General features: G+C 35.0%; 1 protein-coding gene across 1 annotated transcript; it reads left to right on the forward strand.

The window, feature by feature from the left end:
• The first annotated feature begins 5,976 nt into the window (after positions 1-5,976).
• LOC108972261 (transient receptor potential-gamma protein) lies at positions 5,977-17,059 on the forward strand. Its single transcript, XM_018938806.1, has 19 exons — positions 5,977-6,020; positions 6,379-6,509; positions 7,572-7,809; positions 7,874-8,016; positions 8,393-8,582; positions 8,649-8,831; positions 8,892-9,003; positions 9,076-9,198; positions 9,259-9,554; positions 9,620-9,888; positions 9,961-10,077; positions 10,150-10,345; positions 10,997-11,191; positions 11,263-11,304; positions 11,375-11,555; positions 11,626-11,967; positions 12,687-13,016; positions 13,088-13,209; positions 14,727-17,059. The coding sequence occupies exons 2-19, from the start codon at positions 6,397-6,399 to the stop codon at positions 14,976-14,978; spliced, it is 3,444 nt and encodes a 1,147-aa protein (XP_018794351.1). The 5' UTR covers positions 5,977-6,020; positions 6,379-6,396; the 3' UTR covers positions 14,979-17,059.
• Positions 17,060-21,171: the final 4,112 nt, after the last annotated feature.

Genomic DNA, 21,171 nt, shown 5'->3' on the forward strand with positions numbered 1-21,171 from the left:
TAATTACAGTTATTGACAGCTATTTAAAGCTGAAATACTCTCACTTTCACGAACTTATATTTTCATTTGTTGCTATATTTAGTTGAACTGTAAGCATTCATTAATAATTTCCAACGAGGAATGACCCAATTTTCAWTGAATATGCCAATGATGTGTACCCGAGCGGAATATGGTTACAAAAGCATGATTAACTCATCCTCCACCAATTAAATAAACTAACGCAAGAAAAAAGTTAAGTTCGGCCGCACTGTAGCTATAAGTCCACCAGCCCAGATGTGGTCCAACGGACTTCTTGAAAGCATTTTGATACGACAGAAATAATCCAAAGAGCATCCGTGACGTCTTCAATGAATCGATGAAGAAGGAGTGTATTTTGAATCGACTCAGTCCTATTACTTTCCGGACAAACCCTGTACTCTCCAAACTTCTTTAACCTGTCTGAATACATTTTCTGTAGATCTGTAGAGTAGGTTTCGATATCAGCGATATCGAATGAGAAGATTATTCGTCTCAAATTTCTACCCAGAAAGGCTTTGTCGAGCTTAGAAGCAAATAAAATCGTATGGGATTAAACCTATAGAATACGGTGGATGAAGCCACTCCGTCGTGGTGACGGAGGAGATTTGATCCGATCAATGTAATGGTAGTAGAGCGTTTTTTTCTTYGCCAAATATTTTTCTAAATAGCTCAGTAATTCGGCTTAGTATATCCGTATGACCTTTTTGTTATTTTCCTGGAAAGCGTTTAGGTTCCATCTTAACCCTGGACGTTAAATCGATTCGACTAACAATCATCATGTTTTATATACTGGGGCAAAATAACAAGGCCCGTCCATAGTTAATAATCTCAGAAAACGGTAGCTTTTCCGTCCAATAGGACAATCTTTACTTTCTTCGGAGAAGTTCCACCGGTTCTATCCATTGTTTTTACTGTTCCTTGAGCCCTGGTATGTAACCGTGGAACTATGTTTCAGAAACCGATTAATAGGACAGACTTCCTTCTTCAGAGAACGTTTACCGATTCAGTTTCAGTTTCTACTGTTCCTTGAGCCCTGGTATGTACCAGTGGATCCTCATTTCAGTGTGGACTGGCCACAGTAGTTTGTGACACTTATTAAGTACAATTCGAAGGTGTTCCTGTCGTTTTGTGGTCGTTGACGGAACATGAATGAACTCCCGACTCTGTCGGAGCTGTCCAAAAATTTAGCAAATGGCGCTTCAAAAATGTGTCGAAAATATAAAAACAAAATTCGATGAAGACTATCCCAGCCGGGGCTTATAACAAGTATTAGCAGGTTTGCATTGGCACAAGAGCCTGTTTTGAAGATGTTAATATGTTTAAAGACAAAAATGTAGATTTTTTGTCGGTCCCTGTAAATTTGTATCAGATATAATTATTATTATGGAATAAGTAGCTCTGAGAGTATTCGACGCCGTACCCACTGGGGGAATCAGAGGAAGATGAAGACTTCCAATCGCTTGGAAAGACCAGGGTGCAAGGAGCTGGCTACTTTTAGAATCTCCAATTGGCCCCAATCAGCGAAAGGGAAGAACGAGTCGCTTACTATTGTAAACTCGGCTATAACCACTTAAGCGTTGTATACGCCAATAATGAAGAAGGAGTACAATTGACAAGAATCTACCGTGTCTTAATCTGACATATTCAGGCTTAGGTTTTATATTCTTCATTAATTTCTCCCTCTTCTACTATTCCTTTTTTCCTCAATAATAATCATTAATCTTCTTCAGCCTTTTCCTGCGTTCCAAAACACTCTTCTACACATACACACACACTTATGTGTATATCGAATATTTTCCTCTCCTTTTTACACATATTCGTTACGAACGCATTAAAAAATATTAAAAGCAAAGGTCATTTTTGCATTGTACCGAATTTATCGAGTAACCAACTCAATGCCATTTCAAATTAAATGCCAAAAACTGACACACTTTCCACACATAACGAACGGTAACGGTAACACACCACAAGAATGCAACAATTGACCCAGATTTTCAAACTGGGGTGCATTGACGATAGTGCAATGGCAAAACATAAACAATCCTTCTTGCTCACACATGCATTCATACATACACATATGTATGTATGTATGTACATATGCGTTTGAGTATATTATGACTGTGTGTTTGTTGTTATTGACTATCGATGTGATAGGTAAGTGCGCAAAGCACGAGCATGAACTGCGACTTTTCGACTGTTAATCCTGATATTTTGTTGTTTTGTTGACAATTGTGTGGCTATAGGCTTCCAAAGAGACTTAAGAACACGTGCACTTACATCTAAGCTAATTCAATGTTTAATAATATATTAATTAATATTTATATTTACATAATTTTGTAGAATCAAAACAAATATGTTTTGCACAGAAATTCAGAAATCGTCAAGGTGACCCATATTCATAGGCATAGTTCAAGCTGATTGAAGATCTGYGTCCTTGTTATCTAATAGAGTTCTTGGAATTGTTTTGGCATTTTATTCTCGTTATTACATTATTGATACTTATATCGTACGAAAAGTGGCTTGTTTTGGAAGATTTTCAGTGTCAAATTACTATATTTTTATGTTTTAAATATTATTATATTTTAACGGGTGATATTCAAGTAGAGGTGCATTTTTCAATAGCCTTTTCTTGACAAATCACGTGTGAGTCGTGTCAAGCTGTCGTGTTATTTTTGTTCAGTATTGTTTGGCATTTTATCATGGATAGACTTACGCCTAAACAACGTTTGCAAATCGTTCAACTTTATTACGAAATTTAACGTTCTGAAAGGAATGTGTTTCGCGCTCAACTTATGGTCCACATAATCGGCCCACTGAGCATACTATTCGCAACACCATCACCCATCTTGAGACCCAGCATTCATTATTAGATAATATTCGATCAAATAGACAACGTCCAGCACGCAGTGAACAAAATATAGCAGCCGTAGCCGAGGGTGTACACGAAACCGTGTAGAGTYGATTCGTTATGGAAYGACTTGGCGCATTTACGTCGAGATCTTAAATTGAAAGCGTAGAAAATACAGCTTGTGCAAGAACTGAAGCCGCTCGACCTTCCCTAGCAACTTCGTTTCGGTTAATGGGCTTCCGAGAAGATCCGCCGTTTTCGAGCCAAATTTTGTTCAGCCATGAGGACCATTTCTAGCTCAATGGGTATATAAACAAGCAAAATTGCCACATTTGTAATGAAAAGCAACCTAAACAGATTCAAGAGCTACCATTTCATTCAGAAAAAAACAACGTTTTGCAGTGGTTTGTGGGCTGGTGGAAGCATCAGTCCATATTTCTTCAAAAATGATGGCGGTGAGAACGTAACCGTCAATGAATACGATTATCGCGCCATGGTCACTGACTATTTGATGCGTGAAATTAAAGCTCGTAGTCTCGATGACAACAATACGGCGCCACTTTCCGCACATCGCACCAATTAACGGATTTATTGTGAGAATCTTCGGTAAGCAAAAAAGTTCACGTTTTGGGCCGGTCGATTGGCCACCAAGATCGTGTGATATCACACCGTTAGAATTTTTCCTCTCGGGGATATGTAAAGTCCAAAGTAAAGTCTAAAGTCTATGCGGACAATACCGCCTTGAATAAGGCCTTGGGACAAAACATCATGTGTTCATTCGCTAGTTACCACTCGAAATGCTTGAACGAGTTATCTAAAATTGSATTCAACGGATGGACYATCTGAGGYGTRGCCGCGGCCAATATTTTAAAAWTWTAATCTGCWAAAAATAAATGTCAAAGAATGTTCTTTTCAATGATAATAAACATTCCCCCTTAACTTCCAAGTTTCTGTTTTTTCTTTTCTTAAAAAAAAAGTAGGGAATCTCGAAATGGATCACTTTTAATTTCATGTTATTTAATATATTATTTTAAATTTTATTATTATCATTTGGATTCTTTTTATTAATGAATTATGCTTTAATATTGATTTTCATGTTCTTTTCAAGCACATGAAAAGCACTTTTTTTTTAATCCCATTTTTTTACTATTTTTACCGCCTCTATTTTAACAGATGCCCACAAATATATTAAAATACAATATGTCTAAATCTGCGTATACTCGTATATAAAGTGTCTAACTTAAGGAGACAGCTTTAAAACTTGTAAAACTGATTTGGTAAAGTACACAAATTATTAATCTTATGCCATAAGCACTAACTTCCTAACTAAATTTGAATGTATTACTAATATTATTCATTGAAAATATCAGTACTTCCTAATCTTATTAATTCCTTAAAGACCATTTCAATTAAAAAAAGGCTTTCGTATTCATTCATATTTAATTCGTAAACCAATACTAATCTCTGCGCTCATACTCTTCGATTACTGGCACTACGTCGATGTTGTATTAAAATTTTGTATAATCTATTAGGGTTAGGTTAATCAGATAGGTTTTGCGATACCAGGTGGAACTCAGTTATGAGGTCCATGAGGAACTATTAATTTTATGAATTTTTTTCAGAGACAAATTTCGAATAACTTAAGCGGCCGAACTATTCTCATAATATATTTGAGTAGAAAATATTTCAATTGCTCGAATTTCAGAAGTTTTAGACAATTCCGTCTTGCAAACTGACAATAACACTGATAATTTCTTCYTCTCTTCCTTATTAGCGTAGACACGACTTCTTTTCGCTGTTTGTAACCAATTGGAGATTCCAAGTGTAGCCAGTTGCCAATTCGCAAAGAACCATAAATCTTCGGCAGAACTTTGCTCTGATAAACTSGTAAGGCCGACTCMTCAGATGTTGTCATCGTCCATGCCTCTGCACCATATAACAGGACGTGGATGATGAGTGACTTCTAGAGTTTAGTCTTTGTGCTTCGAGAAAGGACTTTACTTCTCAATTGATTACCCAGTCCGATGTACCACCTGTTGGCAAGAGTTGAAAAACACTGAAAAAATAGAGCCGTGGTTCCAACAAAGCAACCCGCTTAATAACAAGTGCTACTTGGTACCAATCTCAATAGAAATTATAGTTCTCGTTATGCAGTCATTACTTTCTTTAGACATTTTTTTTCGAAAATAAAGAGTGCTTAATTTTACAAATGGATACGAGAGACCGGTCCGATAAGTGTTTTTAAACTCAAATTCGTAATTAGGACACCTCAAATACCCCACAAACATCTTAGCACATCTATTGTAAATTTTTCCTTCAGATTTTGAGGGGTGTTATCAAATTAATATTTTTTTAACTGGCATAGTGAAAGAGCACTATTTTCTTCTCTAAATTGAAAATGTATTTTTCAATTTGAATCGGACCATTGATTCAACATAATAGAGCCCTCTGACGGTTTCGCAGTTCTCCAGATAGTCGTTGAAGATCTAACCTTGTGCATCACGCAAAACTGTGTTCATCACTAACTAGTAATTTTTAATTATTTAATCTAATTACTTATCGCATTGTCCGCTTGCCGTACACCTACTTTCGCTAAATAGTGGTCTCAACATTACAAGATCCAAAAAGCACGATATTCTAATTTGCTAGCCTTAACCTTAATGATATTCAAAGCAGGCATTTTTTCTTGGTACAACAGACCGCTATGTTCGAAGTCCGCACAAAGTTAATTACGTCAGCGCTACCGACAGACAGTAGTCTGCCTTGAAAAAATAGGCCTCTAATAAACAAGTAAAAAGGTTGTAAATAATATTTATTAGAATACTAATTGAATTGCTAGAATACTAATTGAATTAAAAAAAAAAGATGTCAAGTAATAATAATAATAAATTTATATTTAATTTCCCATTAATTTTTATTTGCAGACGAAGGAAGAAAGTTGCATTTTGTGAGTCCGGCGCGTAGAAAATCAGTACTGGCGCCAATTTTGAGTAAAATAAAGAATGGTACCGATGCATTGGATACTGAGAAAAAGAGTAACGGTCTCGGCGGTACAGGTGGCGGCGGTAGTGGAGGCAATAACGGGATTGGCGGCCTTTTGAACAGTGATAACAGTCATGTGACCATACCAATTGAACCGGCTAAAAAGGTCAAGGTGAGTATGTGCGTGAATTTATTCACATAAATAAATATATACATACATATCTACACACATTAGTACATATGTTATATATAGCATAAGTATGTATTTGGAGAATTAAGTGAACACATGTGTCAAACAAGCGCCGAAGCACGTGCAAAATCGTGTTAAATGCAACATCAAACAAATGTCAAACATTAAAAGTAAACAAACTTGCACAGCGAGTACATATGTATGTATACTATGCATATTTGSATATGTATATATGTACTATTATTTATGTGTCTTGTTGTTTGTTTTCAATAATTTGCAAGCGCATTTGGCCTTGAGTTTGTGAATTGAGTAACCATAAAATGATGGCAATATTTCACAGCGTCATAGCATACACGGCATGATGGAGGAGGAGAACATTGTGCGGCCACATCAGGAGATCCGTCAGCTAACCTTGGAGGAGAAGAAGTTTCTGCTGGCGGTAGAGCGCGGCGACATGGCAGGAACACGAAGGTAAGTCGGTTAATTCGATATATAATCGAGTATAACGCTAATACAATCCATATGGATAAATGTACTTATGTACATATGTTTGTATATTTATAGTAGAGTGAGCAACAAAAAAACTAATATCGAATTTGTATGTTGAAATAACTTATACATATACAAAGAAAATATCCTTGCTCTAAGAAAATAAATTAAAATTTTGATTTTGTTTGCATTTTTTAAATCATTAACATATTAGAACTTTTTAATTGAAAAAACATGGAATTACCACGATGAAGGTTGTTTAGGAATTTGGTATTTAATACTCTACAAGAATTAAACATTTTCATCTCTCATTTCAATCAAACTAAGCCATATAATTATAGTCCAATACATTAGGATGAGCAAAAAAAAATAAGAATAATTGATTAATTAAGTATATTTAGAAATTAGAAATTAGAAAAAAATTTTTTAATTAAAAAAATTTCTATATTTTAAAGTTTTGAAAGCCAAAAAATTTCTAAATATACTTAATTAATCAATTATTCTTATTTTTTTTTTGCTCACCCTAATGTATTGGACTATAATTACATATATGGCTTGGCTTGATTGAAATGAGAGATGAAAATGTTTAATTCTTGTAGAGTATTTTATTAAATTTTTTAATTAAAAAAATTTCCCTGAATAGAAAAAAATTTCCTCGATGAACATTTTTTAGTAAATTGTATGCTCTACAAAGTTTTTTCCTTTTCAAAGCTTTTAAATATACACATTTTTTAATTGAAAAAAATGTCCATGATTTGATAAAAAATTTCCTTGGATTGAAAAAAATTTCACCGATAAACATTTTTTAGAAAAATTATGCTTTACAGCTACCCGCACTGAAAAAAATTGTTATTCTAAGCTCAAAAGTTACAGTATTTTTAATGAAATTTGTTACATGGAAATGGGAAATTTCAAATGATCACCGGCATCTAGTATAAAATGCAGGCTAAAAGCATTGCAGAGATTTTTTTCACACTAACATACATACATAGGCACTTAATATTTACTAAACAAAAATTCTCACATACACTTTTTCGATTTTAGGATGCTACAAAAAGCGCAGGATACCGAATACATCAATGTAAATTGTGTCGATCCTTTGGGACGCACTGCCCTACTCATGGCTATCGACAATGAGAATTTGGAAATGGTCGAATTGCTCATCAGCTATAATGTTGATACGAAGGATGCGCTTTTGCACTCTATTTCAGAGGAGTTTGTGGAGGCTGTGGAGGTGCTTTTGGATCATGAGAATGTCAGCTTTCACACGGAGGGCAATCATGCAAGTCCTTTTGTGATATTTCAATAGCTATAAATATATTTATACTGACAATTTCTGCTTGTAGAGCTGGGAATCACAATCGGAGGATACTTCAACATTTACACCCGATATAACGCCACTTATTTTGGCCGCACATCGTGACAACTATGAGATAATCAAAATTTTACTAGATCGTGGAGCTGTACTGCCAATGCCGCATGATGTAAGGTGTGTATAATATACATATCTAYGTTAAGCTGGGTAGACCGAAGATATTCTTTATTATTTAAACGAAGTTATCATTGGTATTGGGACTCGTTCGTTCTTCTTTGTGAAACTAGAGAAAAATTACAAGAACTTGCTCCTTTTCCACGGCAGTCGAGTCAACATTTCCGGAATGTTCCCGGATTTGTTTTTACAAAATGTTTTGTAGGTGGCGCAGGATTTGGATAGGACAAGCCAAGAGGATTAATTATTTCACAGAACTCTCTTCTTTACAGCAGCTATTCATTTTCTTAATTTCAATTTCTTTAGTTTCATTAGAAATTATTCCTAAAGCTCTTCAACTTAAAAGTACTTTAATACATCGGAAAATGCCTTACAGATGCGGCTGCGACGAATGTGTTCAATCACGCCAAGAGGATTCACTGCGACACTCACGTTCGCGCATTAACGCTTACCGTTCGCTGGCCAGTCCCAGCCTCATAGCATTGTCATCGAAGGATCCTATTTTAACTGCATTTGAATTGTCATGGGAATTGAGACGTTTAAGTTTCCTCGAACATGAATTTAAGGTAAGTACTTTAGGAAATGTGAAAGAATCTGTCTTGAGYATGAACTTCACTTCCTTGCTATTGCAGAATGAATATCAGGAATTGCGTAAACAATGCCAAGACTTCGCCACCGCTTTGCTCGATCACACACGCACCTCACACGAATTGGAAATCCTACTAAATCATGATCCCACCGGACCAATCTATGAACATGGCGAGCGTATGCATTTAAACCGCTTGAAATTGGCAATCAAATTGCGACAGAAAAAGGTGCGTATTGTCAGTCATAATGTTTACGTTTTACTTAATATTACTTAATGWCTGGTCTAGTTTGTCGCACACTCCAATGTGCAACAGCTGTTGGCGAGCATTTGGTATGAGGGTCTGCCAGGGTTTCGACGCAAGAATATGGCACTGCAGGCATTGGATATTATAAGAATCGGTATGAATTATTTTTCTGGGTTAAACTATTGAGCCAATATTTCTGCATCTCCATTCTCGTAAATTATTGCAGGTATAATGTTTCCGATTTTCTCATTGGCTTACATCTTGGCACCATATTCCAGTATTGGACAGACAATGCGTAAACCATTTATAAAATTCATATGTCATAGTGCCTCCTACTTTACATTTCTCTGTAAGTGTTATCAAAATAAAGCAAGGCAAGTTATATTAAAGTGTCCTCTATTTAATACAGTTCTGCTGATGCTCGCTTCACAGCGCATTGAGACTTTTATTGGTGGCTGGTTTTGGAGTGATTCGCAAAACATAATCGCCGAGGTGGAAGAAGTGCCGACAAAACGTGGCGCAAAGCCGACTTTTATCGAGTGGCTGATACTGGCATGGGTTTCCGGGCTAATTTGGAGCGAAGTGAAGCAGCTGTGGGATGTTGGCCTACAAGAGTATCTCAACGATATGTGGAATGTTATCGATTTCGTAACGAATTCATTGTACGTAGCCACAGTGGCTTTGCGCGTGGTATCCTTCTTTCAGGTTGTTTGACTTTACTTTTACTTGTGCTTAATTTCTTATATATTTTTACACTCCCACACACACAGGTGCAAAAAGAAATGATCATTAATCCGAAAGCCACCGATTTGCCGCGTGAGCGTTGGGACACCTGGGATCCAATGCTTATCTCGGAAGGCCTCTTTAGTGCGGCAAACATTTTCAGTAGCCTCAAATTGGTATACATCTTTTCGGTGAATCCACATTTGGGACCACTGCAAGTGTCCCTGTCGCGTATGGTTATGGATATCATGAAGTTTTTCTTTTTGTACGTGCTCGTTCTATTCGCTTTTGGCAGTGGCTTGAACCAGCTGTTGTGGTAAGTGTTCACATAAATTTAARTTTCTAAATTGATAATTACTATCATATAATACAACTTCGCTTTTTACAGGTACTATGCTGATTTGGAAAAGAAACGCTGTCCGGAAGTGTCGCCCTCAAATGTGCTCCTCACCATGAACGGCACCACGGATGCAAACGCTTGCATTGTTTGGCGTCGATTTTCAAAGTATAATGAATTTGGTATTCACAAGAGATTTTCAGTAAAATAATAATTTTTATGTTTATTGTATCGTTTTAGTCTTTTCGARACCACTCAAACCCTCTTCTGGGCCGTTTTTGGTTTAATCGATTTGGATAGCTTTGAGTTGGATGGTATTAAGATTTTCACGCGCTTTTGGGGTATGCTGATGTTCGGCACATATTCGGTTATAAACATAGTGGTGTTGCTGAATTTACTCATCGCAATGATGAATCATTCGTATCAACTAATCTCGGTAAGCTTTTTGGTAGTTTGCTTATAAAGTCTGTCACCCAGGGACAAGCTTGTGAGACTTAAAACAATAATTATATAATTAAGGAATAGAAAGCCGCGGGTGGCGGGAGTCGATTTAGCCATGTCCGTCTGTCTGCATATATCAAAGATTTTTCACACGTCCGTTTCTTCCCAAGAAGCTTATGGTTTACTTTCTTATTTGAAGAGATATCTTCACAAAMTTTYACATKAATTATTTTTCTAATACAAWGTTATAATCRCCGAAGAAATTCTTCTGATCGRACCACTAAAGCATATAGCTGTCATACAAACTGAACGATAGCTATCAAATCTTTGTATGGGAAACATTTTTGTTTGAAGAGATATCTTCATGAAATTTTGCATGCATTATTTTCCAATACAACAATACATTTATGGAGAAATTCTTCCGACCGGACAACTCTACCATATAGGTGCCATCAAATTGAACGATCGCAATCAGGTTCTTGTATGGGAAGCTTTTTGATTTTAAGAGATATTGCATGAATTATTTTTCTAATACAATGTTATAATCACCGAGGAAATTCTTCGGATCGGACCGCATTGGATATACAAACTGTCCGAAGTCACCCAAAGTTCTCGTTTTCTCTTGTTGATAATTTCTTATTTTTAGGAACGCGCTGATGTCGAGTGGAAATTTGCGCGTTCTAAATTATGGATAAGTTATTTCGAGGAAGGTGGTACCTGTCCACCGCCATTTAATATAATACCGACACCGAAATCTATATGGTATGTGTTCAAGTGGGCGCGTAGGGTGTTCTGCAGTGGATCGTCAGCGGCCAGACGAGAGCATCTGAAGACAATAAGAGTAAGAACAAGATAAATACCACGAATAAATGTAATGAAATTAAAAATACAACAATTTTTCTATTTCAATAGCGCAAAGCTCAACAGGCRAGTGATCGCGATTTCAAATATCAGGTATTTCCAATAAAAACAAACGGTAAACACTATAGAATATTTATATAATACCTACATACAACGCTTCCAGCAAATAATGCGTAACTTGGTACGTCGTTATGTGACCGTCGAGCAACGTAAAGCCGAGTCGCAGGGTGTCACCGAAGATGATGTGAACGAAATTAAGCAAGATATCTCGGCATTCCGTTGTGAACTCGTGGAGATTTTGAAGAATAGCGGCATGGATACAAATGTGACAGCAGGACAAGGCGGTAGGTGGTGGCTTACAAAATGTGTGTGTATATTAATACCTGCATTTCGTTCTTCTTTCGCTTTCTACAGGTGGTGGCGGCAAGAAAAATCGTCAGAAGGAGCGACGGCTTATGAAAGGCTTCAACATTGCGCCACCCGGTTCGACGGGTTCGCTAGCGCCGGTTGCCGAGTTTTCTACCTCGTTAGACAAYTTCGACTCACAACACGAAATACTCAGCTCTACGCTGTCGAATCTTTTCAATTCAAATTTTATACAGAAGAATCATCAGAATGRTCATACGAATGGCAAGGAATCACCAACAAATARTGCTACTCCGACAACAACTACCACAATACAAACAACAACAAAATATAATAAATCGGCATTGAAGCCGCACAACAAACGCATCGCGGGTCACAAAAAGCGTTGGGGTGAGTAAAAACTCGAATCACMGTTAATTTTTCATTTCCAAACCTTCATTCAAACACCGGTTACTTAAATGAACTGAAATCGAACTTAAAAATTCGGGGTTCCTTTTTTTTGGAGCAAGTTGCTCTTTTTCTCTGCGGATTTTAATCTTATGGGGAGATGCTGAAGTAATAATCTACTGGAGATCGGTAGAGGTTTTTTTACCATTCTATAGAAAAAACTTACATTCTTCTAACAGGTCAGATAGATGGTTATCCACCGATTATGCTGCGGTCCATAMCCAGTAGACTCATATAAATGTACTAGTCTGTCGCGTTTCCACGACAGTCGGGCCTACGACCTTCAACTTGGTAGAAATCTGCCGCTACAACAAGAACTAGTCTTTCTTCTGGGATAGAAAAGCGGATTCGGATACAACTACATACATATATGCGCTGTATATGTTTTCGTCACTGCATCGAAAATTTTGTTATTGCTGTTGTTGTAGCTTAAAATATTTCTAAAACAGTTTCTGGTAATGCCACAGTCCTTTTGCCAGTTATAAATCAAGGACTTACCTGTTTACGTAAACTCGAATGTTGAAGTAGCAAAATATTCCGTTCTGTAAATCTCTGATTTGAGTTGGAAGCATCTATTTCATCAGCCTTTTAATTACATAATGACTAGCTTCGTAKTTTTGAATCTTCAATAAAATATCCAACTCTTCTCTTGCAATTCTTAGGCACACTAATCGAGGCCGCTAAGGTAGGGAATGTCTCTAAAATGTTGGGACGTTCAAAATCTGAGGATTCGGTCTGCAATTCTTCTGCCAACTCATCGCCAGTCCATGGTCAAGTGCATGTCACATATGCACAAAACTCCGCACAGCAGTATATATCCAATGGAGAACCGACAGCCGGCAATCGTCATGTTAACCACCACACACCAACACACAATCCACTACATGCCGGTACATTTATGAAGGAACACAGCAGCAGCTTGAATAGCGGTAGCGGTAACAGTGTCAGCAGCAGCGGGGGCGGCGCTTCACACTTCTTTCATACAACAACCGGTGAGTATTGCAATATATTGCAAAATCCAATAACATACATAATTTGTTACATTTTGAATTAAACCCCGCAGGTCTAACTGCCATAGCCGCTTTGAAAAAGAAACGCAAGAAGTTCTCATCAAGCAAAAATATCTGCCCCGTCAACGAATCCATGTCCACTGCCAATGGAGTTGAGGCGGCATTGAACGACAAGGTTTTGTATATTTCTACTAGATAGTATTGGAGCAACTGTACTCGAATAACCGAACGAACGAACCGGACGAAAGCAGCACATAAAGTCGTATGTGCATATAGTGTTGTTAATTTACATAGTTGACTTTATTTGTAGTTGAAAGGGGCGGCAAGCAATCATTATTTACTAGTTCGAAATTTATTTTAAATATTTTATTACCCAAAAGCTGGTATTTTCTGAGTTGAACAAGGAATATAGTTTTTTATGACCATAAGTTTGGAGCTTGTTCGAAAGACGTGTGAATGTAAACAAAATTTATTATATTTTGGGAATATTATTGAGCTAAGCTTTGAAGTTTTATTTTTCAACTTCTTCTTAAACTCGTTTATAGCTGTCAACCAAATTAGGTAAAGTTACGTTAAGAATMTGGATAGTCTAAACAGGGTATAATAAGCTAAGCACGACGTTTWTAACATATAGAAGGAAACGTGAGAGACAATATGATTTTCATGATCAATCAGCTGAGACGATTACGAGAGTTCCGTGTGTATGTCCGTCTATATATGTATAGCCGATCTAAGTTCATCAGTTTTTTTTTTTTTTTTGCATACGTACTTTTCTATCCAAAAACCTACTCATTAGTCGGAATCGCCGATATCGTTCTACTATTACATATTGTTGCCATACAAACTAACCGATCGGAGCCAAGTGCTTGTATGAAAAACTTTTTTTATTTGATGAGATATCTTCAAGAATTTTAATATTGGGTTATTATCTAAAGCAATTGTGWAATATGCTAATAAATTGTTCATATCGAATCACTATAACATATAGCTGTCATACAAACTGAACGATCGGAATGCAGTTCTTGTGTGGAAAGCTTCCGCAATTGACGAGATATATTGAAGAAAGTCGACATGTCTTATTGTCTAAAGGGATAGTATAGTCTCCGAGAAAATTGTTCAGATCGGGCTACTATATAATATAGCTGCCATACAAATTGAAAGGGGGATCAAGTGCTTGTATGGAAAACTTTTCATTTAAGGAGATATTTTTACTAAATTTGGCATCCAAAGCAACGATGAAAAACTGGATATATTTTTTTCAGATCGGACCACCATGGCATACAAACTGTCCATTCAAAAACAAGTTCTTATAAGGAATGTAATTATGAAGGGTATATGTAAAATTCAGAAAAATTTAAATAAAATAAAAAAAATTTTAGACGGATACCACAAAAATGTATAATGATTGCTACCCCTGTTAGAAGTGTAGCATATAGAGACTATTCTGTTAATTGTTTCTTCTTTTTTTTTTTTTGTATTCTAAATTATAGTAGATATATATTATTAATAAATATGTTAAAATCATTTAGCAATCGACAGACCACCGTTATTCCCTCAATTGGCGCAAGCTATATCTTTATTCATAATTACTACTAATGTACATATATGTATATATTTATAATAATATATATTTAGGTATAACTTCTCAATACTAATTTTTCTCTTTTTCTGTGCTCCTCCACGAACCTTCAGTCGCTTAAACGTGTCTCCAGCTATCCAGCATCACATACCGATGGTGTCACGCCAGGTGGCAAAGATGCCATGATCATCGCCAAACCTCGTCGTCATGAACAGACACAAAGTCAACATGACTCTGTCGAAACGTCGACGGAATTTACACTCTCCTCCAGTGAGGCACATCATTTGGATCCATCCAATACATCCGTCAATTCACGTGAACCCCTAATAAGTGGCAGTTATGCATCGACTAGTATAATGGGTTAAGCACACATATATATATGCTAAACTCCAACAAATATGTTGTATCCCTAACGGTACATAATTAAGCAAAACGAATTATTAAACGAAAGCAGTATAGAAATTGATCTCAGAYATTTGCGGGAAAATCAAATACCCTCATACAAGTAATCATATTCCTATACTTAGGAGAAATAACCCACATAGCGGCTCTCATCTAATCATTCATACTACACACATACATATAAAATATGGTTAAGCATATGCGCATTTATAACACTCAAATGTACGCACATTCAACTCGTTAAACATATCACAATCAGCACTAAACCACTAAAACGAAGCTCAAGCACAACTCCATTCACACAAATGCAGCAATCACAAAGTAGCTAGGCTAACTTCAATTGGATAACATCTTATGTTCAAACATTTTCACTAAATAAGGTGAGCATTGAAATACTCGCTCGTATAAATTTAATGATTTAGTTATTATTATGTATGTTATGTTATATTATATTAGAACTCACTCTTGGTAGATAAAGCTTTATAAAAGATTTTCAGCTAACCTTTAACGGGCACGGGTGTGAGAGCCCAAAAAATGCGACTTTTAGGAAGTGAAAAAAATCTTTTTTATCCATTGTTCTTAAGGGTGTATTTAATCTTCTTCTTTATTGGCGTAAACACTGCTTACGTGGTTATATTTATTAGGTTTGTCAAAAAAAAAACATTTTGTTTTTTCGCTTGGTAGTTTGAAAAATAGGCTTTTAGACATCTCTTAGAAAGTCTTTCCAAGTATGACCCATGTTGTGGAGCAGTAAATTGATTTGATTGAGTAAATAATTTGTTATTGAGTTATAAATTTAATAAGAAAAATAATTTGCCTTAAAATAATCAAACTTCAACTATTAAATACATTTAAACGGTTAGGTATACGCAAAAGACTTTTGTAGAGCACTGAATTTCYTACAATCTATTAAACGAGATATTTTTTTTTTAAGCAGTTGGACCCGAGATTGGAATTTTTTATATCTGATAACAAGAAAAAGTAGACTACTGCAAGCAGGGCTTTCCCGCTCTCCAGCTCATACTTGGAGAGACTTTCTTAGAAGTATCTATGAACCTATTTTTCAGAGTACCAAGTGAAAAAATATTCCTTTTGACCCACCCTAATATTAATACACATTAAAACGAAAAATCGGTAAAATTTTTGAAAAAAAAATTTATCAAAGGTTTTTTAAATTACATGCGATCTCCGAAGTACGTACAATGACCCAAGGCCTAAAAAAAGGAACATTGAGAAAATCGTGTAGTTTTTTAAAAAAAAGTTGAATTCTGTGCAAAATTTTAATCGGTATCGGCCTATATWGAGAACATGCAGTAAAAAATTTATAGTGATCGGATCATTTGTCTCTTCAAAAAATGCCTGTAACTTAAAAAATATTTGAAAAACTCATTTAATATTTTATTACGGCAATTTTGAAAGTACATGTCGTCACTTAAAATACAAAACAACGTATCATCAAAAAAGTCGAAGCTGAGTTTTTATTGCACAAAATTTTTAGCTTCCGCTTTCAGATAACCCCAATTTATAACCTCAAATTTTATTTCAATATAAGTGGTTTCCATTATACTGTTTTTTTCATTGCTTGAAAATTTATTAAAAGTGGTGTTATGTTATTTTGCATTTTAGGTGACGATATGTACTTGTAAATATTATTTTTTTATCACTTAATTCAATCGTCATATTCTAGTCAGCAGGGCGTATAACTAACATCAATCCGTAAATGAAATCAACATTTTACTTACTTTGTTTTAGTTCCGATTAAACAATGCAAATCAGTTTCCTTTAATTTTCAACTACATACGTAAATTAAATAGGTTAAAATACAAGATTGCATTCTGCAAACCCTCACCCTTTATAACAGCACCTTAAACACTGAAGTCTGCATGCCCACTGCCCACCCAATTTTACGCATATGAAATCATCACAATGTTGTTAGTGTTAAACACCTGCACAAAATCACAATCATAATCAGCAAATTATACATAAACGTACTTGCATACATACCTACATAATCAAGCATAACTTGGAAAACTACTCATATCAATGTTAAAAGTTGCCTTAGATTGAAATTTTTTATAAAATAAAAATAAACAAGTAAGTTTTGGATGAACATTTATGGAATATAAACAAAATAATTTAATAATAAATAAAAAAATACATTATTGAAATTCAAAGCGAATACAGCATTTAGTCGCAAAACAAATTAGCAAATGAGTAAATAGCAAAAAAGTAGTAGGAAATTGTAGCAAAATATACGTTATAAATATTATTTAAAAAATAATAATTTTAATATAGATTATAGAAATGAATTAAATATTATCAACACAGTGTGACAGTAAAAATAGTTTTTACAAATATAAGGCGCTAAGCCTATACGAATTCAGATACTGTTTGAAAATGGTTTTCGGSAAGGAAAAARATTATCTTTCTSTTAAATATCAAAGAGAAGGTATATTTTCTTGGCCACAGAGTRTAATGAAAATATAAGTTGCAATAATAGCGGTACACTCAATTTAACAACGGACCGGCGTTCTCAGCTGTCCAAGTGATCGATCGACCTTTTAACTTAGCCTGATGTCATAGAGTAAATTTAATTCAAAATATTTAGTAATAATTTCATACGCCAAAATAGCAGGGTTATTTTTGTATAGTTAGACAGGGACATTAACGTAATGTCTTCCTTACTCTTCTTCTTAATTGGCGTAGACACCGCTTACACGATTATAGCCGASTTTTCTTTKTATTGAWGGGTTTTTTACGTGACRGGTCYCAAACCCAGCGCACAACCCTGGGAAGGGATGTTTCGCCTTCTCACTTTWGGTCACCTTCAAACGGGTGTTTTCTGGCTACCCAGAGGATACTTGGTCTAAGACCAGAAGTCGTGAGYTGCTTGAGTCTTATTATTACAGACTCACAAAAATTCACATTAAGTGCTCGAGAAGTTTCAGATACTCTTTTTTTATTAAGGCAGGGGTTCCCAAACAATTTAACATTAAGAAAGCGACTTGAATTGGTCTCCCCAATAATTTCATAATAAGTGAGCGACAAGCTTCAGAAACTTTTTTTTAACTAAGACGGTGGTTCCCAAACAATTTCACATGAAAGGCGCGACATGTTTTAGAAACATTTTTTAGTTAAGTCAGGTGTTCCCAAAAAATTTCACATAGTACGCGAAAATTTGAAGAACTTTTTTTAATTTTTTAAATTTTTTTAAATTAAGACAGAGGTTCCAAAAACAAAATCACATTAAGCGGGCGACAAATTTCATAAACTTTTTTCAGTTAAGATAGGTATTCCCAAATAATTTCACATTAAATACGCAAAAATTTTCTGATTTTTTTTTATTCTTTTTAAGTTAAGACAGTGATTCACATTCATTTTTAACTAAGACTGGTGTTCCCAAACAAAAACTTTCAGAAACTTTTTTAATTCGGCAGGTCTCAAATATCAATATGTGGGAATTGATATTTGAGACAACAACAACAAGTTTCATCCCTATTCGAAGTTTTCATGCTAATCGTAAATTATTAGGTTTTTTTTTTTCTTCGTGGAAGGTCTACATATATTAAATTATTTTTAGGAGAGAAATTGAACCATATAAATCCAAAAAAAAACCTTAAACCAAAGTTGTAGGGCATTTTTTGACCTACAATYTGAATTCATTGTGTTGTTATTCTAAATATAAAGACACATAAATAATACAAAAATAGGGGTCTAAAATCGAGATTAACGCCCTAACAGTATTTCTAATAACACAGAGTCTGTAATCAAGAAGCCCTATCCTAGCAAAATATATTKATCTCTTTTACATGATAATGTATGATAATAGGACACTAGGCTTTAAAATGTTCGTATAATACAGGAGCATAATTTAGAAAACGAAAATTGTACAATTTTTTGGAGATATCGTTTATAACCTAAACTTACTACCGTGATCAAATTGAAGGGTGAATTTTGTCCATTTCATCTCCTTACAAGTAATCCTCGCCCGCTGCAATACACTTATGCCAAGTCATCATAGCACTTGGAAAAATCCTCCGTCTTAATGGCCATCAGAGCCATCTGCGATTCAGTTTTTATATTCTCAAAAGCGACGGTGCATTATCGCACCTCTTTGTTCAATAAATTCACACATAGTAAAAATCGAAGAATACACTTTTAGAGCCCCACAAAACGACGCGTATCTTAAATACTGATGAATATTTTGACGTGAAATTTAGATGTCACTAACAGTACTACCAACTTATCGAAAAAACACGCGAAGCATAAATTAAAAATTCACCTTTCAATTTGATCATAGTATTATAACGGTATTAACAGGGATTTTTGCGTGATTCTTATATAAAATGAGAAAATGGCGCATAAATACTGTTATGCTGCGGCTCATCGACATTGTAGGAAGTTATGGACAAATCGATGCTTCTTCTTCTTCGACTAATATTAATTCTAGAAAAGGTGTACCGCGTAGCAAAACAGAACAAAAATAGCAGAAAATGTAGTTTGAATAAAAATACAGAAAATACCAAAGCTATGTAGTTTAAATACAACAAAAATAAGAAGTATAAATAAATCAAAACAACAAAAAAAATATACATATATACTATTTATAACTACCTGCATGCATACTCGTATGTGTGTATACTATTGTTGCAAGCCGAGAAAGCACAAATGGTAAATTAGTAAAGAATACAAATAATAACTAATGTATGACAAAAATTGTTATTTGCACACAAAACAAATAAAATTACAACAAATGAATAAAAATATGAAAAATKATGTATTTTTGTAGTTCTTTTAAATTAATTTTTTTTTATAAATTTCTGTTTAAAATTGTTTATTTATATTTTGTATTATTTTGTAATTTTTAGTTTTTTATTATATTGGTTTTTGTGTGTTTTTTTTTTTGTGCTGAAAACAAATGTATTAAATTTTTGGTTTTATTTTTAGTTTTTTCAACCTAATTGGCACTTACTTTGAATAAATTGGAAAGAAGTTTTTCTACGTGGGTTGCTGAACAACAGGTAAGTGATTTTAATTCTGTATCTTTAAATTAATTGAATATCGTTTCCATAAGTCACAAGAGCCAATAATACAATAACAAAAAAAAAATTTATAAGCCTGAACTTCTAACAGAACTTCTTACTGCTGTCTGTTTGTCTGTATCGGGCAAAATTTTTTTATTATATATTCCCCCTTGATCCCCATGCATAATCAATCAATACATTTTTACGTTTATATTTTTTCCCAAGATCATTAAAAAATAATTTACTAATGTGATGAAATTGAAGGGTGAATTTTGACCATTTCATCTCCTTCAAATTAATCCCCTCCCGCTGTAATACACTTATGCCAACGAATTTTCCAATTGTCATAGCACTTGGAAAAATCCTCCGTCGTAGTGGCCATCAGAGCCTTCTTTTCAGCTTTTATATCTTGAATTGAGTCAAAACGGTGTCCCCAGAGTGGTCAATTATTGGCCCTTTATTCCGGCCTCTTCTTACGAATAGCTTCGCGGAACCAACGCTTAACACTCAAATAGTATTCCTTGTTGACATTTTGGACGGTCGGAAAGCTGTCTCTTATACACATCTTTAACACTCAAATAGTATTCCTTGTTGACATTTTGGACGGTCGGAAAGAAATCGCACTGCACCACACCTCGATAATCGAAAACTTTCAACATAACTTTGATTTTTGACCTGCTTTGACGTTTTTATTTCGGCTTCGGTTCACTTTTGCCACAATATTCGGCCGATTGATCGTTTGTTTCCGGATCGTAAGCATAGATCCAACAGCCATCGCCAGTAATAATACGTTTCATTACATTCTGGTAATCGGAAAGCATTGTTTCAAAAACGTTAACCCGACGCTGTTTTCGAACAAATTAAGTGATTTTGGAACCAATCGTGCTTTCACTTTTCTTAGGTCGAAATAATCTTTCAAATTTCAGTGATCCTTCCGAAGGTCTTTTCCAATATTCTGAACGCTTCGGGAACCAAATTTCGATTCCGCACACAAAATTTAATGAAACTTCTTTGTTGTATGTTTGATGTGACATTTGGCATAAATGTCACTGACATAAAAACTCAGAAAAAAATATTTCTACAAGTGGGTTTTCGAAATTTTATTTGAATAGTCTTGCTATTTTTTGCTCAC

This window comes from Bactrocera latifrons, unplaced genomic scaffold, assembly GCF_001853355.1.
Source record: "Bactrocera latifrons isolate USDA-ARS-PBARC rearing strain unplaced genomic scaffold, ASM185335v1 scaffold_39, whole genome shotgun sequence".
In the NCBI taxonomy this organism is placed as follows: domain Eukaryota; kingdom Metazoa; phylum Arthropoda; class Insecta; order Diptera; family Tephritidae; genus Bactrocera; species Bactrocera latifrons.